This window comes from Rattus rattus, chromosome 7 (assembly GCF_011064425.1).
Source record: "Rattus rattus isolate New Zealand chromosome 7, Rrattus_CSIRO_v1, whole genome shotgun sequence".
Taxonomy (NCBI): Eukaryota; Metazoa; Chordata; class Mammalia; order Rodentia; family Muridae; genus Rattus; species Rattus rattus.
Genome location: NC_046160.1, coordinates 99,235,923 through 99,259,599, shown reverse-complemented (window position 1 = coordinate 99,259,599; position 23,677 = coordinate 99,235,923). Strand labels below are relative to the sequence as shown.

The following is a 23,677-nucleotide window of genomic DNA, read 5'->3' as shown; positions in this document are numbered from 1 at the left end:
GGCCTCATCTTGGCCAAGACTCTTAGCTCCTGGCTGCTTGGATTTGTGCATTTCCTCCCCACCTCCTCCTTTATCCTGTGTCTCTTGCCGAGCCGGAAAACATTCGGGGATAAAAGGCCATTTTCCAGGACACCCGAGACAGCAAAGGTGGCTGCTATGCTGCTGTGAGGGACAGAGGCCACGCTGCTGGCTGATTTCTATTTCTCTTTGCCCCTTCCCCTTTGCCAGCTGCCACTCTTATCCCATGAGCCTTTGGGGAGGAGTTACTGTCAGGTCCTTGGGAAGGCTCACTGGCCCCTGGACTTCTGGGATAGCCTCCATAGGGCTGGGTCACCCTGACCCTCTCACTGAACTCCACATGAACTGGCATCTAATCTGTCAGTCACCTCACCTCCCAAGGGGCTTTGATGAGCTCCGCATTCTCAGCTTGGTGCCTGGGTAGGGGGCGGGGGCGTTCCCCACTCACTGACTCAAGACCTCTCAAGGCCAAAGGTATTAAACTGTGTTTTGGCTGAGGACAGTTACTGTGGATCTGAATGAAACTTTACAAGGCAGGCAGGGAGGAGGGGGAGAAGTGAGACCAGAAGCTTCGAGCCAGTCAGTGTGTGACTTCCATACGTTTACTACGCACTTGACACTGGGTTTGCTCTGTGGACAACCCTTAAAGGCAGCTGTGGGTCACGGGTGTCCCCAGCTCTCCGTGCTCTGTACGTACAATACAATGGGAAGGTACTTGTGGAACTGAATTTGAATGGAAAAGAAAAGAAAGGCCCTCACTGTGTTTACTCTGTCATTGAGGTAGGACAAGGCTCAAAGATGGGACCTTTGGATATGAATATCAAGTCTCTCCAGAGTTTGGTGGAGAAAGCAGGAGTACAGGCAGGGGTGTGGTTCCCAACACGTGCTTCCCTGATGCATTTGCTTCTTGCAGGTCACAGCAGCAGGGCCACTATGAGCCTGGTAGCCTGTGAATGTCCACCAGGCCCAGGCCTGGAGCCAGAGCCTTGTTCACGGGCACGGTCCCAGGCCTGCATGTACCTGGAGCAGATTCGTCACCGGGTAGCTGCAGGGACGGCTGACATGTCCAAGCGTGACTACCTGGTAGACGCGGCGACACAGATCCACCTGGCGCTGGAGCGAGACGTCAGCGAGGACTACGAGGCTGCCTTCAACCACTACCAGAATGGTGTGGACGTGCTGCTCCGCGGTGTGCATGGTGAGACGGTGGGGATGTGCCCACACAGAAGGTGGACAGGAGAGGGCCAATGAAGGATCCTTTGTCTCTGTCCATACTAGGGCACAGGGTTAACCCTGCCAGGCCTCCATGAAGGACAGTAATGAGGACTTGGATTTATTAAGGCATTTCTACCTGGCAGATCCCATTAGGTGTCTACTATATTAATTCATCGAGCCTCACATTAATAGTTACAAGTAACTATTAATTAGGAGTTATTAGTATGATCAGCGTCGGGGTTGGGGATTTAGCTCAGTGATAGAGCGCTTGCCTAGCAAGCGCAAGGCCCTGGTTTCGGTCCTCAGTTCTGAAAAGAAAAAAGACAAAGTATCATCATCATCATCATCGTTTGAGATAGGTTTTTCATTGTTGCCCAGGCTAATCTTCCTATCTCAGCCTCCTGACTGCTCAGGCTACAAGTGTGTGTGGCTCTGGGCGAGAACTAATTTTCTTCTTCTTCTTCTTCTTCTTCTTCTTCTTCTTCTTCTTCTTCTTCTTCTTCTTCTTCTTCTTCTTCTTCTTCTTCTTCTCCTCTTCCTCCTCCTCCTCCTCTTCCTCCTCTTCCTCCTCCTCCTCCTCTTCCTCCTCCTCTTCCTCCTCTCCTCTTCCTCCTCTCTTCTTCCTCCTCCTCTTCTTCTTCTTCCTCCTCTCCCTCCTCCTCCTCTTCTTCTTCTTCTTCTTGTAATGATTCATTTGTTTATCTATTTTATGTGCAATGGTGTTTTGCCTGAATATATGTCTGTGTGAGGGTGTCAGATACCGTGGAACTGAAGTTAAAGCTGGTTGTGAGCTGCCACGGGAGGCTGGGACTCGAACCCAGGTCCTCTGGAAGAGCAGCCTGTACTCTTAACAGATGAGCTGTCTCTCAATGCCAGCAGGAACTAATTTTCCAGGTGAAGAAATTGAGGCATGGGGCAGTTGGAGGACTTGCTCAAGGCTCCATAACTACCAAGGGGTACACCCGGAGGGTGGGACTGTTTCAGCTCCTGTGGCTTATGTACTTGGCCACTGCTCATGGCTGGCCATGGAGCTGGGCAGTGGCCTCTGGAGATTGCACTCCTGAGGGGGTGGGGCTGACTGACAGCTGGAGGGGGCGGGGCTGGCTGACAGGTAGAGGGGGCGTGAGTGACAGCTGGAGGGGGCGGGGCTGGCTGACAGGTGGATATGCAATTATAACCCTGGGTGGGAAGAGCAAAGGGAGAATCAGAGGGACCTAAAAAGGGACATCTTCTAGATGTGACTGCTGAAGGATAGTATGTGTGATGTCTACTGCCTAGCAGTGTTCCACAGAGAGGGCGGGAAGGAGGGAGAGAGGGAGGGAAGGAGGGAGGGAGGGAGGCCCAGGCTTGTAGGGGAGAGGGAAGGGCTGATAAGGGCAGAATGAGGCGTTTCCATGCTAACTCTGAGACACAAGGGCCTGTGGCAGGCTATGGTGACTAGCGTCACCAGACCCATTGTTGAGGACACCCTGACATGTGCAGGCTTCAGGAGCGCCCGAAGCATTTCTTGTCTTTCTAATCTGGCCTCCACCCTGGCCTTTTTCATACTGGGAGGCAGAGACAGGAAGCATTGGACTCTAGAAGCTTCTCTCTCCTCTTCTGAAGGAAAGGGACTTGAAAATCTCCACCTGGTTCCTTCTCGGAGTGTGAGAACAGCCAGTGAGGTGGTGGGTACCATCTGAGGGCCATGGTGGTTCCCCCTTTGCTCCTGCATCTCTCTTCTCGGCCCCTGCTCTCAAACACGGAGCTGCGGGATGAACCAGCTAAAGCCATCTGGGAGTTAGGAGCCATCGGCTGTGACAGGCAGACGTAGTTAATGGAGTTGGCATCTCAGCCACTGGTAAAGCCCAGGAGAGAGGGTGGAGTACAGTCCTGGTGACTGCGGATGGTGACTCCTGGCTCTCCACAGTTGACCCCAACAAGGAGAGGTGTGAAGCCGTAAAACTGAAAATTACCAAGTACCTACGGAGGGCAGAGGAGATCTTCAACTGCCACCTGCAGCGGACACTGGGCAGTGGAACCAGTCCCAACACGGTGAGGAAAACCGCCCTGGATCCCTGAGGAAGAGAAAGAGGACTTTGGAGAGAAACAACCACTTCCGAAGCTCTCATTCCCCTCCTGCCCCAGGGAAGAGTGGGTAGGGGGGTGGGGGGATATGAATCTGAGTGTGAGGCAGGGTTGCCCTCCCATCCCTCCTCCCTCCCCCACCCTCATGCCTCATTCAGCCTCACAGAACACGTGTGACTTAAACACCCACCCCATTGTGTGTGACTCTGTGTGCCTTTCTCACATGAGTACCCAGAGTCTCTAAATTCTGTTTCTGCTGAGTGCGTACACACACACACACACACACACACACACACCCCTTTGAATCTAATGTTCCTCCTGTTGCTTTTTTTTTTTTTTTACTTTTTTTTAAAGGTTTATTCATTTATTATATATAAATACACTGTAGCTGTCTTCAGACATACCAGAAGAGGGCATCAGATCTCTTTACAGATGGTTGTGAGCCACCATGTGGTTGCTGGGAATTGAACTCAGGACCTCTGGAAGAGCAGTCAGTGCTCTTAACCACTGAGCCATCTCCAGCCCCTCCTGTTGCTTTTCTAACCCAGTGGCCAACTGTACTCTCCGTGTCACGGTCCTCTGTGTCCTGTAGCTTGCCTCTCACAAAAGTAGGTTGTCTAAATTTTGAGGCTGAGACGCACATGTTCCCACTCCACAAATCCCGAAGGCCTCTCATAGACAAGACTTTGGAAGAGGAAATTCTAAAACCCCTGGAAGCAGTCCTAATATGGCTGGGCAGGGGCTGAGCGAGAGCCAGCTGGGGTGCTTTGAACCAGTGTGCCCCAAACTCTGAATCAAGAGCAGCTCCTTTACTCAGTCTGTCCTGCGAGGCAGGGTCTGCCTGGACCACAATCCTAGCCACTGTCCTGACATCCAGAGACCCTGCCCACAGCCACAGCTGAGGCCTTGTCTCTCTCCTCTGCAGGGTTTCAGCAGCTTGAGGCTGCGGCCCATCCGCACCCTGAGCTCTGCTTTGGAGCAGCTGAGGGGATGCAGGGTCGTTGGGATCATCAAGAAGGTGAGCAGGCCCTGGGCTGTGGGAAGGGAAGCAGATGTGGGCAGTCAGGGGCGGCAGATGAGGGAGAGGTAGGACAGGATGGAGGGCATCTACTGTGCTGCCCGCATCGGAGGGGAGAGCAGCCGGGTCCAGTGGCTCCTCTTCTCTCCCAAAATAACCTGTCAGGTTCTAGGGAGGAATTGGAGAATGAGAAGAGGCAGGCAGTCAGGCAGACAGCTCCCAGAGATGGTGGGAGGATCCCACCCTATGCCCAGGGATCTGCCCATTTCCCACAGCCCTCCTCCTGCCTGCCAGGCTGCAGCCCCAGCACCCCCACCCCCACCCCGCCACACACACACAGAGCTGAGCACTTCCTGTACTGAAAGGTCCCTCTCTCCAGCTTGACCAGTGGACATATGCATTTCTTTGAGAGGGCCTTGGCAGCTCCACCCTTTTCTTCTGGTAGTCCTGTCTTCATCCTGTGACCAACTCGCACCTTTTCCCTTTCCCCTTTCCCTTAATCCAGAGTGGACAAGAAGACAGGCGATGATGTCCCAACCCCTATTAAAGTGGAGAAATCTGAGGGACAAAGAGGCCATGTAAGAGTTGAGCCTCTATCAGTTTGCCCTCTGCCTCTAGCCCAGGGCTCCCTACACAGTTCTAAGAATCATCTGGTGAGTTTCTCAAACATAGATATCAGGACCCTATTGCCAAACCTGTGGAGTTAGAATTTCTAGGGCTGAAACCAAGAGTGTGTAGTTTAAAGCATTGGGCAATTTTGGTGGGTCTGGGAGCCCATAGAGAAAAGAGAGAGCAGTGTGTGCCTCTCTGTCATATAGTAGGGCAGCATGCCACTGGGAAGCATGCTCTGGGTTTGGCCAGTGAACCCTGGACAAGTCCCCTCACAGCTCTGAGATTTGGTTTCCTCCCCCCCAAAGTGGTGATTTGAGAAGGAAATGAAACAACTTTTGGGAAAGGCCTGGCACTCACTAAGACACTTAATGCATGGTTGATGGCTCTGAGTGCAAGCGACAGGAGCAGGGAGGGCTAAGTTCCCATCTCTAGGCCTTGCTCCAGCTGCTTCTCCTGGGTCCCTGGAACAGGCCCCAGGCTCAGGGAAGGTCCGGCCAGTTTCCCATCTGCTGCAGTCTCCCCTCCCACTGAACTGCACAGTGGCCACGGGCTGACCTTGGCTAAGCACAGCTGCTCTCACAGACAGACCGACTGACACCGTATCTCTGAGTGAAACGCCAGGTTTGAAGAGAGGCACTCTGAACTAAATACATTTGGGAAACACTCAATGAAAGTTACACCCCTGGTACTTTAACTGTAGACATTCCCAGAGCTGGGTATATAGGAGGAACCGCCAAGAGGAAATCTGTGAGAGAACGCTGATTTGTTCAACCCTTGGACATACCCATGTGCAGAGCACTTAAACCTCAGGGCCCTGAGGCCCATGCAGAGGGGAAAGACACATTAAGATCTTTAGGTTGACTCTCTCCCTTGTTATGCTCTCTCAGATACTCAAGGGGTGAGTGCCAGCTCCCTCCCGGGGTCTTTCTTCCTCCTCTAGGTTATGTTCCAGCCAGGGACAGAAATTTCCCCAAATTAGGAAACGTGTTAGGCCATCAGTCCCATTCCACAGCTCTGCCCAGGCAGATCCAGGCTGCAAAGCCATGCTAGTGTCTGCTAGTGGCCACCCTCAGGCCCAGGAAGGAAGCCAAGGGCTTGCTCAGGACAGTCCTGGGCCCCTGGAAGGTTCTGGCTGTGGGGCTGACAGGGCTGCAGAAGTGCTGGCAGGGACGGAGGTGGCAGGGAGGAGTGAAGTGGACGTGTGAGGGCGAGGTAGCAGCCGGGACACCTGGGGGCTTTGTCAGCGATTGTTCCCACCCTTCTCTGGACCTCCTCAGAGAGTCGCACTCTGAATTGGGCATGAGGAAGAAAGGACTTCCAAGTTGCTTCTTGTTTTATTTGGCTCAAATACAGGTTTTGGGCCTGTCGTTGTTACCAACGTTTTCAAATGTGTGGATTTTATATGAAAGTCAAGCATCTCCTGGGGGGATCAGTTCTTGAGATGTGGGGCTCACATTCTCATGTAACTCTAGGGGGCCAAGGAGGAGCTGCCCACTTCAAATGGAGCACTGACCTTGCCCACTCTCTGTTCCAACTTTGCTTAAGAGTAGTGTCCCCTCTAAGCCTTTAAGAACCTGTTTGACCTGGGGAGGGCATGGTCGATACCTTTAATCCCAGCACTCTAGAGGCAGAAGCAGGCAGATCTCTGTGAGTTGGAGGCCAGCCTGGTCTACATAACAACTTCTAGGTCAGTCAGGGTTTATAATAGAGAGACCCTGTCTTAAAAACAACCAACCAAACAAACAAAAATCAAGAACACCTTTGAAGCTTTGGGGTTTGCCTGCTTCAAGAGAGGTTCCACCCAGGATTCAGCCTTATCAGGGGCTGGAGAGATGGCTCAGTGGATAAGAGCACTGACTGTCCTTCCAGAGGTCCTGAGTTCAATTCCCAGCAACCACATGGTGGCTCACAACCATCTGTAATGGGGTCCGATGCCCTCTTCTGGTGTGTTTGAAGACAGCTATAGTGTACTTACATAAAGTAAGTAAGTAAATAAAATGTTAAAAAGAAAAAAAAAACAGGCCATATCATAACTTTCACCAACGGTGTATCTCAGTGCTCCAAGAACTCCCCATGGACACACACAGGATGCCAGGTGTCCCACTATTACTCTCCACCAGATCACCTTAGGGTCTTTCACTGAGCTGGCTGATGGCCAGCAAGCCCCAGTGAGTCTCCTATCCCTGCTCAACGGTGATGCTTTCTTCATGGTGAGGAAGATTTGAACCCAGGTCTTAAACTTCCATAGTGAGCACTTTTGCCCACTTAGCCATCTTCTAGCCCCTTAGGAGTGTGTGTGTGTGTGTGTGTGTGTGTGTGTGTGTGTGTGTGTGTGTGTGTATGCACATGTGCACACATGCACACACTCAAAAGTCGCCACAATTGCCTTCCATCTTCCCAATTATAAGGCTAACCTCCCATTTGTGGATTAATTATAATCTAGTGCTCTGTGTCTCGTTTGCATGGACTCCACCGCCACTGGGGTTGATGGCTTGCCCGTTGTACCTTGCGGGACGACATCTTCCATCCCACAGAAAGCTGTGCTTGGCAGTGCTGTAGTTTAATACTTGCCCCCACTTTTCAGACCTCAAACTTGCCATGTAGCCAAGGATGACCTTGAACTCCTGATTTTCCTGCCTTCATATCCTGAGTACTGGGGTGTATATCATTATTCACAGTTTACGTGAGGCTGAGGAGGAAACCTGGAGTTTCATGTGTGCCTTGCAAGCACTGTACCGACTAAGCTACATTTCCAGCTCCTTAATAATTACCTCAAAGAGAGCACAACTAAGATCCAAGGAAGTCAGGTGCTGGCCACTGTCCTGTCCTCCAGGCCACTTATCAGAGGGAGAGGGTGTGTTTGCTTGCTTGGTTGTATCAGTTGCTCTGCTAGAAATAGACTGAGAGAGTGGTGAGTTTAAAACAAAAAAAAGGAAGAAAAATAAAGAAGGAAAAGAAATCAATTCACTGCCCCACCTAACTTCAAAGTCATTGTTGTTAATGTTTAGGTCTAATTCCTTCCAAAAGAAAATAGGTTTTAATATGTTTTGAATATACAGGTTTTTGATGAATGGGTCCTCTTTTAATTTCTGGTTCCCATCCTTGAGTGAGTTTCTGACTGTAAATCAGAGGACTTGGCCAAGGAGGTGGTGGCGGGGAATACCACTTGGGGAAGGATGGTGGGGAACTAGCTGGGGGGGGGGCAATACTTGTGGGAATCTTTTCCTAAATGACCCCAGTGTTTCCCTCTGTCTTTAAACATTGCACAAGTTTGGTCAGGGAGCCAAGGCCAGCCTGAGTTAGGTCTCTAGACATTAGAGGGAGACCCCTTGTGGTCAGAGGGGATCCTGCTGCCCTGGTGTAGGAAGAAGGTGTGGGGTGAGCCTAGCCCCCTACTTTCATTTTCATGGAGAAAATAAGTCCCAGCCCAGCAGGCACTTGCTCACCCCACTCTCGGGTCAGTCTGTCAGTATTCAAATTCTGATGCTACCACTTTTCAGCCGTAGGCTTGAAAGTGAGTGGTTACACTTCTCAGAACCTCAATGTCACCGACAAAGCTGGTGGGGAGAACGCAATGACACGAGCCACCTGAAGCCCTTAGCACACAGTGAACGATGCCTGTTTCTTCTACAATGACATTGGTAATTGCCAAGGCTGAGGAAGATTTACACTTGATCCTCTGCTTTTACCAACGAGCACAGTGATGGTATAAAGTACGATCTGCCTGTGCGATCCCCATTTTTAGGCGGCGTAGGGAAATGACTCCGTTGGCAAAGTACTTCCCATGCAAACTTGAGGATCTGAGTTTGAGTCCCAGCAACTCCATAAAAAGCAGGACGAAGTGGGGTACATGCCTGTAACCCCAATACCGAGGCAGTAAACAGGCAGCTCTCTGGAGCTTGCTGGCCAGTCAACCTAGCTGAGAAGGTGAGCTCCAAGCTCAGTGAGAGACTCTGCCTCAAAAAGTATGATGGAGAAAGGCTAAGGAAGAAGACATCCAGCAGCATCAAGCCTGGCCTCTACACACACACACGGACACACACACACACATACACACACAGTGTACACACATACACATACATACATACACACTGTGTACACACACTGCACACACATACACATTGCATACACATAGTACATACACACATACATACATACACACACTGTGTACACACACTGCACACACACATACACACACGGTGTACACACATACTGCGTACACACATACACACACATACTCACACTGTGTACACACACTGCATACACATAGTACATACAACACACACTGCACACACACACTGCATACACACATAGTACACACACACACACACACACACACACACACATACACACACACACGTCAAGTGCACACAACCCAGAAACAAGCACAGGGTTCAGAGAAGGTGTGTGACTTGGCAGACATGTGATATTGTCATGGCTTTCATTAGGGACTTTCCTATTTATGACCTAACAAACCAGCGACATAGCAAAGGTGGGCATTTATGATTCCTCTTTGGTAGTTAAGAACTCCGGTTTCCTTGCCCAAGCTCTAAGACTGGGGCCCTGAGCTAGGGGATATAAATCAGTGACAGCTGTATCCTAGAATGTATGAGGCCCAGCGCCATTTTACAAACTCTTCCCCTACTCCGTCCCTAGGCTGCTGTTTTCACCACTGTCAAGTAGTGTGGAGTGTGGACCCAGATCCCCACTTACCAAAGCCACCCCGAGAAGGAGAGGGCTACTATCAAAGGACACTTCCCAGGTGGTTGCTGTGCACACACAACCACTCTCACTTTATTTAAAAAGAAGTGTAGCAAAGGAGAGATATCCCTGAAGGGCGCCGAGCCTGCTGCAGTCAGCCCTGCCGATCTGGAACCGCATTCTCAGAAGCCTCAGGCTCTTCACGTGTTTGGGGTTTTTGTTTTGTTTTGTTCTGTTTTGAGAAAAGGGCTCGCCATGTAGCCTTGGCTGTCCTTGAACTCACAGAGATCTGCCTGCCTCTGCCTCTCTCTCCATCACTGCTGGGATTAAAGGCGTGTGCCACCTCGCCTTGCCTAGCGTCATTTGCAAGCGAAGCTCAGAACTGACTAGCTCCGAGATGCTTCAGCCGTGATGCCACCTTCAATCCCTGCTGGGACGATGGCGTCTGGCCAAAGCCTACAGTGTTGATCTTGAAGTGTTGATCTTGGCTGTCCTCGGGCCACACAGGGCCTGGCTAGTGTAGGTAGCAGGGAGAGATGTTCTCATGAGGTTATGGCAAACCCACAGAGAGTACTCGTGACCTCTTGCCGTCAGAAGCAAAGCATCGATCCCATCCTTGCATTATGCAGGACTGTGGGGATTCCAAGCTGGACAGGATGGTTTCTGCCCTTGTGGAGCTCACAACCAGAGGAGACAGGAGGCTAGATGGTGTGAGAAAGCTCCCCTGAGGGTAGGAGTCCCAGCTGCTGGAGAAAAAAGCACCAGAGCTTGGATGTTTGGGTCTAGTAAGGGTGAGGATTAGGACAGGATGGACGTTGGCCGGGACTAACACGTACCTTGACCAGTGCCTCCTGGACTTTGGCAGGTGCAGGTGGTCCAGGACCCAGCAACCGGAGGAACTTTCATCGTGAAGGCAGGTGCTGCCCAGCTGCTGCCATGTTGCATTCCTCTTGGAACTTTCTCAGAGCTCTTGACACCCCTGCCTATCCCTCCCCTCCGACATGCATATGGTGTCCATGCCACCCTCCAGAGCCCAAATCTGCCTGTTCCTCTGAGCACTGCCCAGGGCTCCAAGACTGACATGCATGCAGTCTCACCCTCGGACATGGATTCCATGGGATTCCTGGGGTGAGGGCTGGGTCAGGAACTGGTGGAAGCAGATGCTACTCGGCCGGTCTCCCACCTCATATCCTAGTGTCCTGAAGCCAAAGCCTGGGCAATGTCAGCTCATTTACATACCCTGTCCCCTCCCCAGAGCCTTCCCAGGTGTCACATGGTGAGCCGGGAGCGGCTGACCATCATCCCACACGGCGTCCCCTTCATGACAAAATTGTTGCGATACTTCGTGAGCGAGGACTCCATCTTCCTGCACCTGGAGCACGTGCAAGGTGAGGGGACCTGTGAGGGCCATCAATTCCTCTGAGCCCTGAGGTATTACTGTTCTCCCCAACTCTGAGCTCTGAGGAGGAATGTGGCTTGTTCTACACATGTGGCACAGACAGGGAGCCCAACGTTTCTGAAGGCTGAGGGCGGGACCAGGCTGCCGTGGAGCTCTGTATGGCACTAAGGGAGCAGGGACATCCTGGGCACGATGTCTCCATCCTAGGCAGGTGAACGGGGACATTTATTCAGTTGTCTTCTTTGTCACCATTTCCTCTGGTCTTGGCTTTCCTGGTCAGTGCCCATCCCTGAATGGCCACATGGCAAGGCTGGTGACTAAAACTGTCAAGGCAGGAACCGAGCCTTGCAGTAGATGTCTAGTGATTCTAGCGAAGCACATCCTTGGGTCATGATGTGGTCACTATAAATCCATGCGTGGCCTCTACCTTTTGTGATGCCACTCTCCCTAACGGAAGAGGAAGCGTAACATGTTGACCACTGGAGCTCCACCATCCAAGCTCACCTACAATGGGGTACGAAGGCTGTGAAGTTGAGCTCCCCGGGCGTGGGTCAGAGCAGGGTGATCCGATCACTGCAGAGGCAGACGGGGGTTTGATGAAATGGAGGGAAGGTAGGGTCGGGCCTGGGCTCGTCTTCCTTCTTATACTCTCACTCCTTCTTTGGCCCAGGAGGCACCCTTTGGTCACATCTACTCTCCCAGGACCACTTTCAACACTCTGGGCTCAAGTCTGGCTCTGCCCAGGAGAAGTGCAAAGTCCAACTCAGCACCCGCCACAACCTCATGACCCCAGCAAAGCTCCCACCAGGCCACACCTTGAGGCAGGACAGAACCCCAGTGGAGCCTCCGTGGACTTCCCAGAGCCTTCCCCTAGCCCTCCAGCTTCAGAAAGAGGCTGATGGTGAACCTTCACCCAGGACCAGTACTGTCTGCTCTTCAGACCTCACAGCGGCCCTGTGTGGCCACTTGCACAGTCAAGTCAGGCGAGCTGGCCAGAGTTCGAACCCAGCACCCAGTCAAAGGCTCCACTGGGTACGAGAAGGGGCTGACCGGGTGCTAGGGGCCTATGGCCGAGGCAGGGCTCAGAACCCCCCATCAGCAAACAGGGCCAGCCTGGGGAGCGGAAGAGCTGCCTGGAGCCTGAGGGAGGGACAGGTGAAGCAGTGGGCGGCTGAGATGCTGCTGGCGCTAGAGGCACTGCATGAGCAGGGGGTGCTGTGCAGGGACCTCAACCCACAGAACCTGCTCCTGGACCAGGCAGGTAAGATGCCCAGCCTCTCTACTCCAACCCCGCTCCTCACGTGGGAGCCCAGAATCGACAGAGCCTCCAAGATTATGAACTACATACTGTTCCTCCCTCCTCCCCTCCCTTCATTTGTTCCTTTAGAGAAGACATGAACAGGGCTGGGGGGCAGTTTTAGGAACACCCCTGGACCCTGGGCGGCAAGGGGGCACACTCCTAGGGACACTCCACCTGGGGTGACCTTTGGCCCCGGACATGATTGTGTCGGGACTGCCTGGAGATTCCAGCTGCTCAGTGATGCTTCTTTCAACCTTTGTCCCACCAATCCTCGCTGCACACTGGACAAGAAGGTCACGTCCAACTCACGTATTTTGGCCAGTGGTCAGAAGTGGAGCCCCAGTGCAGCCAGGAGGCTGTGGACTGTCTGTACAGCGCTCCAGGCAAGAAGGAAGTCGGGGGAGGTTTCTAGATCCTGGCTGCCTTTGCATGGGTTAAAGACAGGAGATGGGCAGTGGGTGCTAGAATGCGAACAGGAAGGGCCCTTTAATGTGAGGCAAGGGATGCATGTGTTCTTGTTCTCACAGAGGTTGGGGGCATTTCTGAGCTGACCGAAGCCTGTGACTGGTGGAGCTATGGGTCACTTCTGTATGAATTGCTCACAGGAATGGTGAGTAGCTGGGCAGGGAGGGTCTAGAGCCCTGGTGGAGTCCATTTAGGCTGAGCAGGGGCTTAGCCAGCTGGCCAGGGTCAAAACAGAGGCTGCCTGGTTCTCCCTGCCTGACCATTGGGCTGAATGTCCTTCCACCCATCAGACCACCGGCAATAGAACTCCTATCGCATGAGGGCCTGTGGCTAAGGAGACTCATTGGCTTCTGTGAGTTATGTGAGTTGGCATAGCCAGAGGATTATGGAAGAGCATGTCTGGCCTGAGGCTTGGAAAAGCAGCAACCTTTCCCTGGAGGCCTCTGGATTATAACTTAAATCTCCCTTTCCTACTATCCGGTCCCCCTTACCCTTCAGGGCTATATAATGCCTATACCTCAATTTGAGATGGTAGAAGGCTCTTTCTACAAGTCAGCCGTTGCCGTATCAGCGGGGTCAGCCAAGCCCACTTGCAAGCTGCGGGGGTGGGGGGTGGCTCAGTTGGTAAAGTGCCTGCTGCTCAAGCATGAAAACTCGAGTGTGATCCCCAGCACCCATGTGAAAGTCAAGTGTGATGACGCACATCCCCAACACTAACACGGGTCTCGAGTGAGACAGCAGATTCCCAGAGATGGCTGGTCAGCCAACAGGGCTCAGTTAGACCCCAAATAAAATAAGAGAGAAATAGGGGAAAAACACCCCACTTCAACTTCCTGCCTCCATATTCTCTCTCTCACACACACACACATGCATGTACACACACGTGCACACACATACATACACACACATATACATACACATTTACACATACACGTACACATACACACATGTGCACACATATATACACACATATACATACATACACACATATTTACACACACATACACACATATACACATACATACACACACGTACATGTACACATGCACATATACACACATGCACACATATACATACACACATATGCACACACATACACACATACATACACATATACACGTACACATACACATACACACATGCGCACACATACATACACACATATACATACACACATATTTACACACACATACACACATATATACATACATACACACATACATGTACACATGCACATATACACACATATACATACACACATATACATACACACATATGCACACACATACACACATACATACATATATACACGTACACATACACATACACACATGCGCACACATACATACACATATATACATACATACATACACACATATTTACACACATACATACACACACACCACCCACATGACCAGGCTTTACACTCTGTACTCCACTCACATGAGCTCAGAACGACATGTGGGGCCAGGCAGGTTGGGAAGTAAGAGAGGGAACCAACTACATCTGAACAGGAAATAGGCTGACGTGGGACCAGAAGACCACAGTGTGAGTGACCAAAGGCCAGACCTGACATGCCTTTGGTCATAACTCAGGGTCTCTGAGAACCCGTTATAAAAATGACCTAAGCCCACATGGCTCTCCTGCCCTCTTCCTGCGGCTCATCCTAATCTCAACATACTTCTGCTTGTCATCACATTCCTGCCTTGGCCTCAATGGCCGCCTGGCAGGCCTGCCATTGCATATGTAGCTATGGAGACGTAAGGAAAGTTTAGTGCTGTTCCCAACAGTCATTAGTAGATTTTAGCACAAGGTAACTACCAAGATCTTCCTCTTGGACTGTGTTGTGTGTGTCTGTGCGTGTGTGCGCGGGTGCAAGTCTTGACTGCTACTAGGGTGTAAGCATCCCTACTAGGGTGTAAGCATCCCTAAAGGCTAATGGCCTTTCCTTGTGTCCCCCACCTCTCCAGGCGCTGTCCCAGAGCCACCCCTCAGGATTCCAAGCCCACACCCAACTTCAGCTGCCTGAGTGGCTCAGTCGCCCAGCAGCCTCTCTGCTGACTGAGGTGAGGGATGAAAGGAACCACATGTACGTGATAATTCAAGTGCTGCTGGGAAGCAAAAATGCCCACGAATGCCCGTGTCTGCTACCGCCAAAGTCATGGGGGAGGGGCTTACTGACCGGGTTAACAAGGAAAGAGCACCCTCGGGATCCCAGTGATAGTAGCCCCGGGAGAAGCTCCAGGATGGGGAAGGGTTGCAGCGTGCTGACTGGAATCTCTCCCCACAGCTGCTGCAGTTCGATCCCCAGCGGCGCTTAGGTGCCGGAGGTGGTGGCACCAGCAAACTCAAGTCCCACCCCTTTTTCAGTTCTATCCAGTGGAGCAGGCTAATGGGGTAAGAGGTTGGTAAGTGGACAAAGCAGCCGGCCCAGTTCTCTTGTCTACCAGCTGGGCCGGCCCCTCATCAGTGGACTTCAGGGGAAGATCGTGGGGCAGCAGCCACTTTTCCTGCTTACGACCTGCTTGGGCCTCAGACTGAGGACTGCTACAGGCCTGGAGAAGCTGCTGGAAGGGCAGTGAAGTGCACCCTGCTGAACAACCTACACTCATCAGTCAACAGATGCCTGTTGAACGCACAGCTTGTACCATGAGCAGGGACCGTCATGTTTAAAGGGCGCCCTCTGTTGCTCTAGTTCCAAACCGCTCAACACTTGCAGAGCCAACTGAGGAATCTGGGGACACTGCCATTTGTCTAACACGCAGGGCATCTCTGGAGACATCTCAGGACACTGGACCTCTGGTTCAGTTGACCCAAACCAGGACTGTCCTGGGTCCACTTTAGTCATGCAACTACTGGGCTGCTACAACCAGAGGCTGTTCCTATAGGGGTCTGGGTGCTAGGGAGGTGCTTAGTCTGTAGGGTGAAGTGGGGAGGGGGGCATAGTATGACCCACTCCCCAGTCCTGACCTTAACTTCTGATTTCTGACTTTGGAGAATAGAATTAAGGGGAGGAGAAGCCAGTGGGGTTAAGAGAGGGATTAGAATGCAGTTGTACCACTTAGACAGTTTGGAGACAGAATAAAGTGCTTTATTCTCTGGCTGGCTCTCCTGTGTCAGAAGAGCTTGCTCCACAGGACCAGCAGTTGGTTCTCAGGCGTTTGTTGTTTCCCACTGTGCATTTTGGTATGAGCGTCTGTTTGCTTCACTGCCTGCTGACTTAGAATGAGATACCACAGAGCACAGGGACCAGTTTTACCCAGTGCCTTCAGACAGGCATTTCTGGTCTCTGAAGGAAGAGGTTATCTCCAAAGACAGCCTGGGTTTGAGGGCTTGCCCAGTCACTGGGGCGTGCACGTGCAACAAAACTTCACTTGACCAATCCCTAGATCGTGTGTGCGTGCATGCCTGCCCACGAGTGCGCTGGCCCTCGAAGTGCCTAGGGTTTGTCTGCCCTCTAATAAAGCCTATTCTTCCTGTGGTATCTTTGCATCAATATAGTGCCTACAAGGAAGCAGCCTGAGAACAGCCTCAGAAAAAAGGGAGGAAGGAGACAGACACCTCAACTGGTCATGGTGCCTGAGGATCACATAATCTTCAGTCAGCTCATGGAAGATTCTCCTGAGAAGAGAGGTTCTTGGGAGGTTAGCTTAGAACCTGGCAGAGCTGGCTCACAAGTGTGTAGGGTCTTTCTGTGGTAACCCATAATGCCAGGCAACTTTGGCCACTGCTTTACGGAGTACATGTCCCTTCCAGGCTTGCCCGGCCGATACACTGTACGTCTGGCACTCAGCCGAGCCATACATTTGGAATACCATGGTCCTGGTCCTGACAGGGCTTATGGATGGCCTTTCAATACACTAGGGCAGCTAACTCCAGGAATCTGGTGGAAAAATTTAAAACTTGTAGCATATCAAACACTAGACCAGATACATAATTCACGAACCCACCCAGCTGCAACTGCTCAAGGACCTCACTTCTTCCTGGGACATGCCACCAGAGGGAGGGCCCCTCTGCAAACGGTCAGCAGATGTGTGGGAAAGCAAGGCTGTGCCTAAGCCTCTTGCTCCATCGTGCCTATCCATTGGGGAGATTCTGGGTTGGTGACCAACCCTGTCCTGTCCATTGCTCCTCAAATACTACTACTGCTCCTAGGAGACGACCCCTCACTTCGTTATAACCAGATGTGGTTATAATGGTGCACACATGGCAACCAAGTCCAAATGGTATTAGGAGTGTTCATGCCTCCTCACTCTATCTAGGAAATTATGTAAGCCCTTCAAAGCGAAACTGCCCTTGGTGTCTTGAAGGGGCTTCACATAGGTGGGCGCCACAATTTCTGTTCAGGAGTTGGCTTGTCAGGGTCACGGGCTCCCTGAAAAGAACCCACGGTACTGAGACAGTGGGTTCCCCTGGCTGGCTGGGGGCCTGGTGTGCTGCTCAGAGACAAGAATACACAAAGATATCCTGGGTTCCACCAGGACAGTCAACGCAGGATGAAGTGGTTCTCAGTGATAATGACATTGTGGTTGCCAACAGTGACGGGGGCTGTACAGACTCAAGGGTCAAAAGGACCACAGACCCTGGAGCCCTGTTTGAGAACATTTGCCCTTTAATTTTCATTCAAAATCAGTCTCTTTAAATATTTTCATTACAAGTTCTGAATGGTGTAGCTGTAGTAGCAGATGCTGCAGGCACTCAATACTGACCTCTTCCCCTCCCCCCAGCGAGTCTTGGATTACAAGAAAAAAGGGCATTCAGCACTAATGGCCCCATGTCAGCTGTCAGCAGTCTCAGGCTCAGTGCAGGACACAAGGCCTAGGAGCTTTCATAACCAGTTAATTACATTTCACCATGCTTCAAGAATATTCTAACTACCACTTGCCCCTGAAGGGTGAGCATAGCGATGACGTCATTATCTCTTCATTCTCCTAACTCCCGAGGCTGGTTCCCGCCACAGTCCATCCTCCCCTTATCTGTGTCCTGCACCAGAGGAACCAAGTCCTTGCTCCCCACAGGCCACATCCCAGGAAGGGAGAGAACAGCCCTTCCCAGCACATGCTCGTACCACCTTGAATTTAAAAGCTCTCATCAGCCTGATCTGGTGAGAACAGTCCGTTCACCAGGCTGTCCCACTACCATGATATGCTAAAATCTGCTTTAAGTGAGAACACCGTCCTAGAGTGATTCCTAGAAGCTGGAAAGGGTTGGTATGATGGACAACAGTTGTACGTAGTTATGACAACATGAATCTTCCCAGTGCCAGCATACAATGGAGCCTGTGAAGGCAAGCCAAGGTTCAACTCCCATCAGTGACTACAACAGGTAGCCTCAGGGACCCAGCACAATTGTGCCTATCCCCAAATCCTCCAGCCTGTGCTTCCTATCAGAGGTAGAGAGGCACCTTGAAGCCGCTGACAGGTTAGGATGAGGGTGTCCCGCTTTGCCTATGTTCATCACCTATGCCCACACAGGGGGCATCAAGTGAGACCAAGAACAGCTGCAACAGAGGCTGCCTTGAGCCCGGGAGGCAAAGCTTCCCCCTAGGCATCTTTGGAGAACACTTTCCAAAGACAGAAACTCAATCACATGGTCCCTGGTGGTATCCCTATAGCATACTGTTACTGGAGAGAAGCAAAGGTGTCTCTGTAGAGGACTGGAATAAAGGCAGGACTATTGATGGGCATCCACAGGGCTCTCTCTCTCTCTCGCTCTCTCTCTCTCTCGCTCAGGCCCAAGAGAGCAGAAGGTAAGAGTCACACGGAGAGAGGAAGAGCCTAGAAGGAACACTAAAAAAGACCCATGAGAGCTGGTTACGTAGTGCCCTGGAGTCCTTGCTCGAGGCCAATGGTAGTGCCTGCCTGCCATCAGGTTAACCTGGGACTGAGGAGGGTCGGGGAGAAGACTGGTTTTCAGTTCCTGCATGATCAGTAGGTAGGGTGTGTGGCTTCCTCCTAAAGGTCTAGGAGGAGGACTCGTGGATCTTCTACTGCTGCCTTGATTTTTCGGAGGAAAGTCACAGCCTCTCTGCCATCAATCAGCCGGTGGTCGTAGGTCAGGGCTACATACATCATAGGTCGGACTTCCACCTGCAGAGGAGAGATCAACAGACCTGTATCCAGCAGATCTGAGAAAAGGCCCCGCTGAGGGGAGAGGGGAGAAAGCAAGGCCCATACTGATGCCTCTAGTTCCAGTCTTTCCTACCTCTGCTGCCTCTGGGTGACTTAGGTTTATGTCCTCTCATGCAAAGCTCTGGGATGTAGAGTCGGGTGTAGACCCAACACCGGGCCTTCTGTACACTGCGCAAGTGCCCTACTTCTACCTATGCCGCTGCCTTCGAGTTACAGCTTAAAAGCTGCATTCTATTTGCTTTTGAAACTGGTCTCATGTGGCACAGACTGTTCTCACATTCGCCATAAACCACGGAAGACACCACACCATTGCTCCGTGACCTTTGCTTCCCGAGTGCCGGGATCACAGCATGTACTGCCTGCCATGCCGGCTTTGTCAAGCGTGGGGCTCGGAACATGCGAGGCGAACACTTACCACTGCTCACCATCCCTAAATCTGAGGAGGAAAACACTAATCTTTTTTTTTTTTTTTTTTGTTTTTTTTTTTTGTGGCTGGGGGCCGAACCCAGGGCCTTGCCCTTCCTTGGCAAGGGCCCCACCACTGAGCTAAATCCCCAGCCCCGGAAAACACTAATCTTGAGTTTAAATTTTCTGCTATCTGCCAGGTGTGGTGGTGCACACTTTTAATCCCAGCACTCAGGGGACAGAGGCAAGCAGATCTCAGAGTTCAAGGCCAGCCTGGTCTACATAGATAATTCTGGGTCAAATAAGCTACACAGAGAATCCCTGTCTTTAAAATTCATGAATAAGAAAATAAGTCTGCTATGTGCAAAGCTAGGTGTGTAACTGTTTCCCAAGAAAAAGACCTATGAGTTTTGGATTTATAAAGGAGTCAATGACTCAGAAACATCTTAGGTACAGAAGTCTCAGAAAATTTTTTAAACTAACTTATCTTCCAATAGCTGACTCAAGCCCTTTGGCCTCCCTCATACCTTGAACTTGTCAAAAACTTACAAGCTTTCTCATACAATTCTGTAGTCCAGACTGCTGCACATTGTGCCCTGTTTCCCAGGGTCAACTCTGCCCATCTCTGACCCGCTGAGGCGCTCTGACAATGCGTCAGTGAGAATCAGGAAACCTTAACATGCATCAGAACCATGCATTTCTGCTTCAGTAGACTGTGGGGGGAGGGCGTCGGGGGGTGTCTAAGAATTTACTTTAAAAAAAATTACTATTTTAACGTGTATGAGCATTTCACCTACATGCATGCATTGCGACCACGGGCATGCCTACAGCGGAGGAGGACAGAAGAGGGTACCCGACACCTCAGAACTGGAATCACTGATGGCTGCAAGCCACTAGGTGATGCTGAGAACTGAATCCAGTTACTCTGCCAAGAGCAGCCTCTCGTCCTGTGCTGACTCTCTCTCCAGTCTGGCCCCTGCTTCTTTAACAAGTTCCCAGATGATGTCGGCATCCCCATCGGTCTGAAAAGCACTGCCTTAATCATCATTTAGTAATTAAGACCTGAACCTTAAGTCTGAAATTACAGTGGACGCTTTACAGTAAGGATCTGGTTAGGCCTCTGTCTTACAGCCAGCCATTTAGCGATTAAAGGTCTCAGTAATTATGGTTCCTACCTTGCCCCCCACAGCCACAGGCCTGTCGAAGATGCCATGCATGCCCAGAATGGCAGACTGAGGCGGGTTGATAATGGGTGTTCCGAAAAGTGAGCCAAAAACTCCGCCATTGCTGATGGTGAAGGTGCCCCCATCCATGTCTTCGATGGCAAGTTCATTCTTCCGGGCCTAAGAACAGGAAACAGCAGTCAAACCAGGGCTCTCTGCTCCAAAACAGTCAATCTAGAAAACTCTGATCTGAGATCAGAAGTGCAAACAGCGGCTCGGCTAAGGTGACTGTGACCACCTTCGGAGAAACCCAGACTCTACAATCAACGTTTCTTCCCACAGAAGATTCTGAATGTAGAGATTTCAGTCACTCTGCCAGATGCCTCTCCTTAGCCCACGTGGCCACTGCTTTCCTGGGAGGCCGTGCAGCCCTTAGAGAAGCAGACTCCAGATCCCTGAGCAACGCCCCCTCTGCAGGCTTTGTTCCCTCAACTGCCCACCCGCTCGAGCGCCCACTTCCTCTACTGTACCTTCTCTCCCAGTTCATTAATGGTCCGTTCAATATCTGCATAATTCATCGTTTCCACATTCCTGATGACAGGAACCACGAGACCCTGGAGTGAAAAGTTGTTTTAAGTTGCAAATAACAGCACTCTGTATAGTTTCAATTTCCCCAACCAGAACACCTGAAACTCACCGTGACTGAGAAGACTTACACTAAGATAAGGAATGTGGTATGATTTTTTTTTTAAAAGATTTTATCTATTTAATGTATATGAGTACACTGTAGCTGTCTTCAGACACCAGAAGAGGGCATCAGATCTCATTACAGATGGTTGTGAGCCCCCATGTGGTTGCTGGGAATTGAACTCAGGAAGAGCAATCAGTGCTCTTAACCGCTGAGCCATCTCTCCAGCCCCGTGGTATTTTTTTTTAAAATGTACTTTTACTAATGATCTCCTAAAAATACAGAACTATGGAGATAATCCCTTCTATATGATCATCTTTCTAATATAAATAAGGTGAGATCTGTGGTGGTTTGAACAAGAATGGCCTCCACAGTGTCATATATTTGAACACGTGGTCTGAGGTTGGTGTGACTGGGAAGGATTAGGAGGTGTGGCCTCCTGTTGGGAGGAGGTATGTCGATGCGGCAGGCTTTGACGTTCAAAGCCGCCATGCTATTCCCAGTTAGTTTGTGACTGTCTTTTGTGTAAGCTCAGCTCCTGAGCTACTTGCTCCAGTACCACGCCTGCTGCCACCTTCTGTATCACGATGGCCGTGGACTCTCAACCCTCTGAAACCGAACCCACCCAACACTCTTCCTTCTCTAGGTTGCCCTGGTCCTGGTGTCTTAGCACAGAAACAGAAATAACTAAGACAGGATCTAGGCAAACACTTCCAACTCTCGCCCCAACATACCCTCGGGGTAGCAACTGCGACGCTGATGTCAATATAATCTCTGTACACCACCTCCTTGGTTGCGTCATCAATCACTATGAAAGAGAGAACGCATGTTACTCACAACCCTCTTGGCCAAGGCTCAGGCTAACAAAGTCAGTCTTCGGTAGCCAATGCGGTGCGGGCCGACTAATCACCATGTCAATAACTGCATTACAAATAACCGACTCTCCTGGCTCCCATCCCGGTTCATACCAGTGTTTCCCAAGCCTCTGAATCAACCTGAACATGGGAGCCACACAAGGTGCACACAGTAGAAGCACATTAACCACTAATCTATGCACGTCTTCCCCGAGCAGACAGCGGCTAGATGTCAAGTGCTCTGGGAAAGGCAAAGGAGTGCAGAGCACGCTGCCCAGTTTCCTCTCTCTAGAGATCCAGATGGCAGTGGAGGAGGCCTGGCTTTTAAATACCATCTTAAACTAGACACCAACCCCCTGTAAGAAAAGCAGGCGTGGGAATCTCCCAGAGTCACACTGGATTGTTCCATGTCAAGTAAATGACAAGTCTGAGAAATGCCAAGAGCAAAGAAAGCCCCCCTGTGTACCTAGAGCACAGCACTCAATCAGGAAGAGACTAGGGATTTTAGACTGAGGACTGCAAAGTGTCACTGTCCCCTCTCCTATCTTCCAAGGAACACAGAGGGCCTCAATATGAAACAAGAACTGTAAGCTAGATCAACACTTCAACGATGAGAGCAAAGAGGAAAGGAAATGAGTACGAAACCCAAGCCTTCCCAATGAGGCCCCTAACCCGAGGTCAAAGGCCAACCTGGAGCCTACGCCAAACATGAAAGCCTCCAAGTAAAGGGTGCATGGTCCAGGGGGAGGGGGACGGAGGGGTTACAGCCAGAACTTGAGCTAGCCTATGATATGAGACCGGCTGGGAAGCTGGGCTATCTCAGAGCTGTCTGCTGCCATAGCAACTGCCAAGCTATACACTAGGGGAAACCTTTCTACCCACTTGGTGCAGAGAAAACAATCAGGTTAGTATTTGGTGACGGTGATCACGTTTCTACAGATTGTGAATAAAAAGCCTTGGTGACCCCTAAATGTGACAACAGGTCTGTATCCATACACTCAGCTCCAAAGATCTTTGCCACATTGGTATCAAGAAACGTACCTGCGTTTACTACAGGCTGCTCCTGCAAGGCGAATGCTGAGGCCTTCACAAATGCCGACATGAAGCCTAATTTCAGGTTATGCTTTTTCAGGAAAGCATCTTTGTGCCGAGCTCTCATCTCTTGTATGTTACTGTAAACACATAATGCAAAGAAACTGTCAATGAAGCTCGTGTGTGTGTGTGTGTGTGTGTGTGTACACAGGCAATACAGCCACAGGTTGTGTGGATGACCTGAGCAATGCTGGCAAGGGCTGTACCCTCAGCTATGCTCCCCAACCCGCCCAGCATCCCACCCTTTTAAAGTTTCAATACTAAGTGTCTTGAAATTGTATGGTCTAGCCTTAAACTCGCAATCCTTCCGCTTTGACCTCCCACTAGCTGGGATGACAGGCCTGAGCTGCCTGGCAGGGACACCTAGAGCCCTATATTGGATGTTCACAGGTTTTTATCCATGTATACAAATGGATGGGCTTTCCCTTGGCCTGGACCATCTAAGTTCAAGCTTTGAAACATTCCCTACTGGTGAATGTAATGTGACACGGCTATCACAAAACACTGACCTAGAAAATCAGCGCCAACCTGTCCTTAGGCCCACTTAAG

At 50.9% G+C, this 23,677-nt stretch overlaps 2 protein-coding genes across 3 annotated transcripts in view; one reads left to right on the top strand and one right to left on the bottom strand.

Annotated features, from left to right (window-relative positions):
• Positions 1–721: 721 nt before the first annotated feature.
• Rps6kl1 (ribosomal protein S6 kinase like 1) lies at positions 722–15,896 on the top strand. The gene is made up of 9 exons (XM_032908148.1): positions 722–1,216; positions 3,143–3,267; positions 4,226–4,318; positions 10,887–11,019; positions 11,701–12,291; positions 12,621–12,713; positions 12,858–12,940; positions 14,766–14,861; positions 15,086–15,896. Exons 1-9 carry the CDS (start codon positions 817–819, stop codon positions 15,194–15,196), a joined length of 1,725 nt encoding a protein of 574 aa, XP_032764039.1. The 5' UTR covers positions 722–816; the 3' UTR covers positions 15,197–15,896.
• The window catches only part of Dlst (dihydrolipoamide S-succinyltransferase), a 24,757-nt gene continuing 16,944 nt past the window's right edge, over positions 15,865–23,677 (bottom strand). Inside the window, exons 9-13 of one of the 2 annotated variants that reach the window (XM_032908149.1) lie at positions 23,078–23,208; positions 21,917–21,990; positions 21,025–21,108; positions 20,507–20,674; positions 15,865–18,884 (exon numbers count right to left, since the gene is read on the bottom strand). In XM_032908149.1, the coding sequence (XP_032764040.1) occupies positions 18,750–18,884; positions 20,507–20,674; positions 21,025–21,108; positions 21,917–21,990; positions 23,078–23,208 (592 nt within the window). In that variant the 3' untranslated portion in view covers positions 15,865–18,749. The remainder of the gene's footprint in view (positions 18,885–20,506; positions 20,675–21,024; positions 21,109–21,916; positions 21,991–23,077; positions 23,209–23,677) is intronic. The other variant, XM_032908150.1, reaches the window with a different exon arrangement.

Excerpts from the sequence above, each read along its gene's own strand:
- Rps6kl1 (XM_032908148.1), top strand. The coding sequence starts at position 817 with ATGGGACCTTTGGATATGAATATCAAGTCTCTCCAGAGTTTGGTGGAG. Across the intron at positions 3,268-4,225 it reads GTGGAACCAGTCCCAACACG|GGTTTCAGCAGCTTGAGGCT; the intron begins GTGAGGAAAACC and ends TCTCCTCTGCAG. Across the intron at positions 4,319-10,886 it reads TCGTTGGGATCATCAAGAAG|AGCCTTCCCAGGTGTCACAT; the intron begins GTGAGCAGGCCC and ends TCCCCTCCCCAG.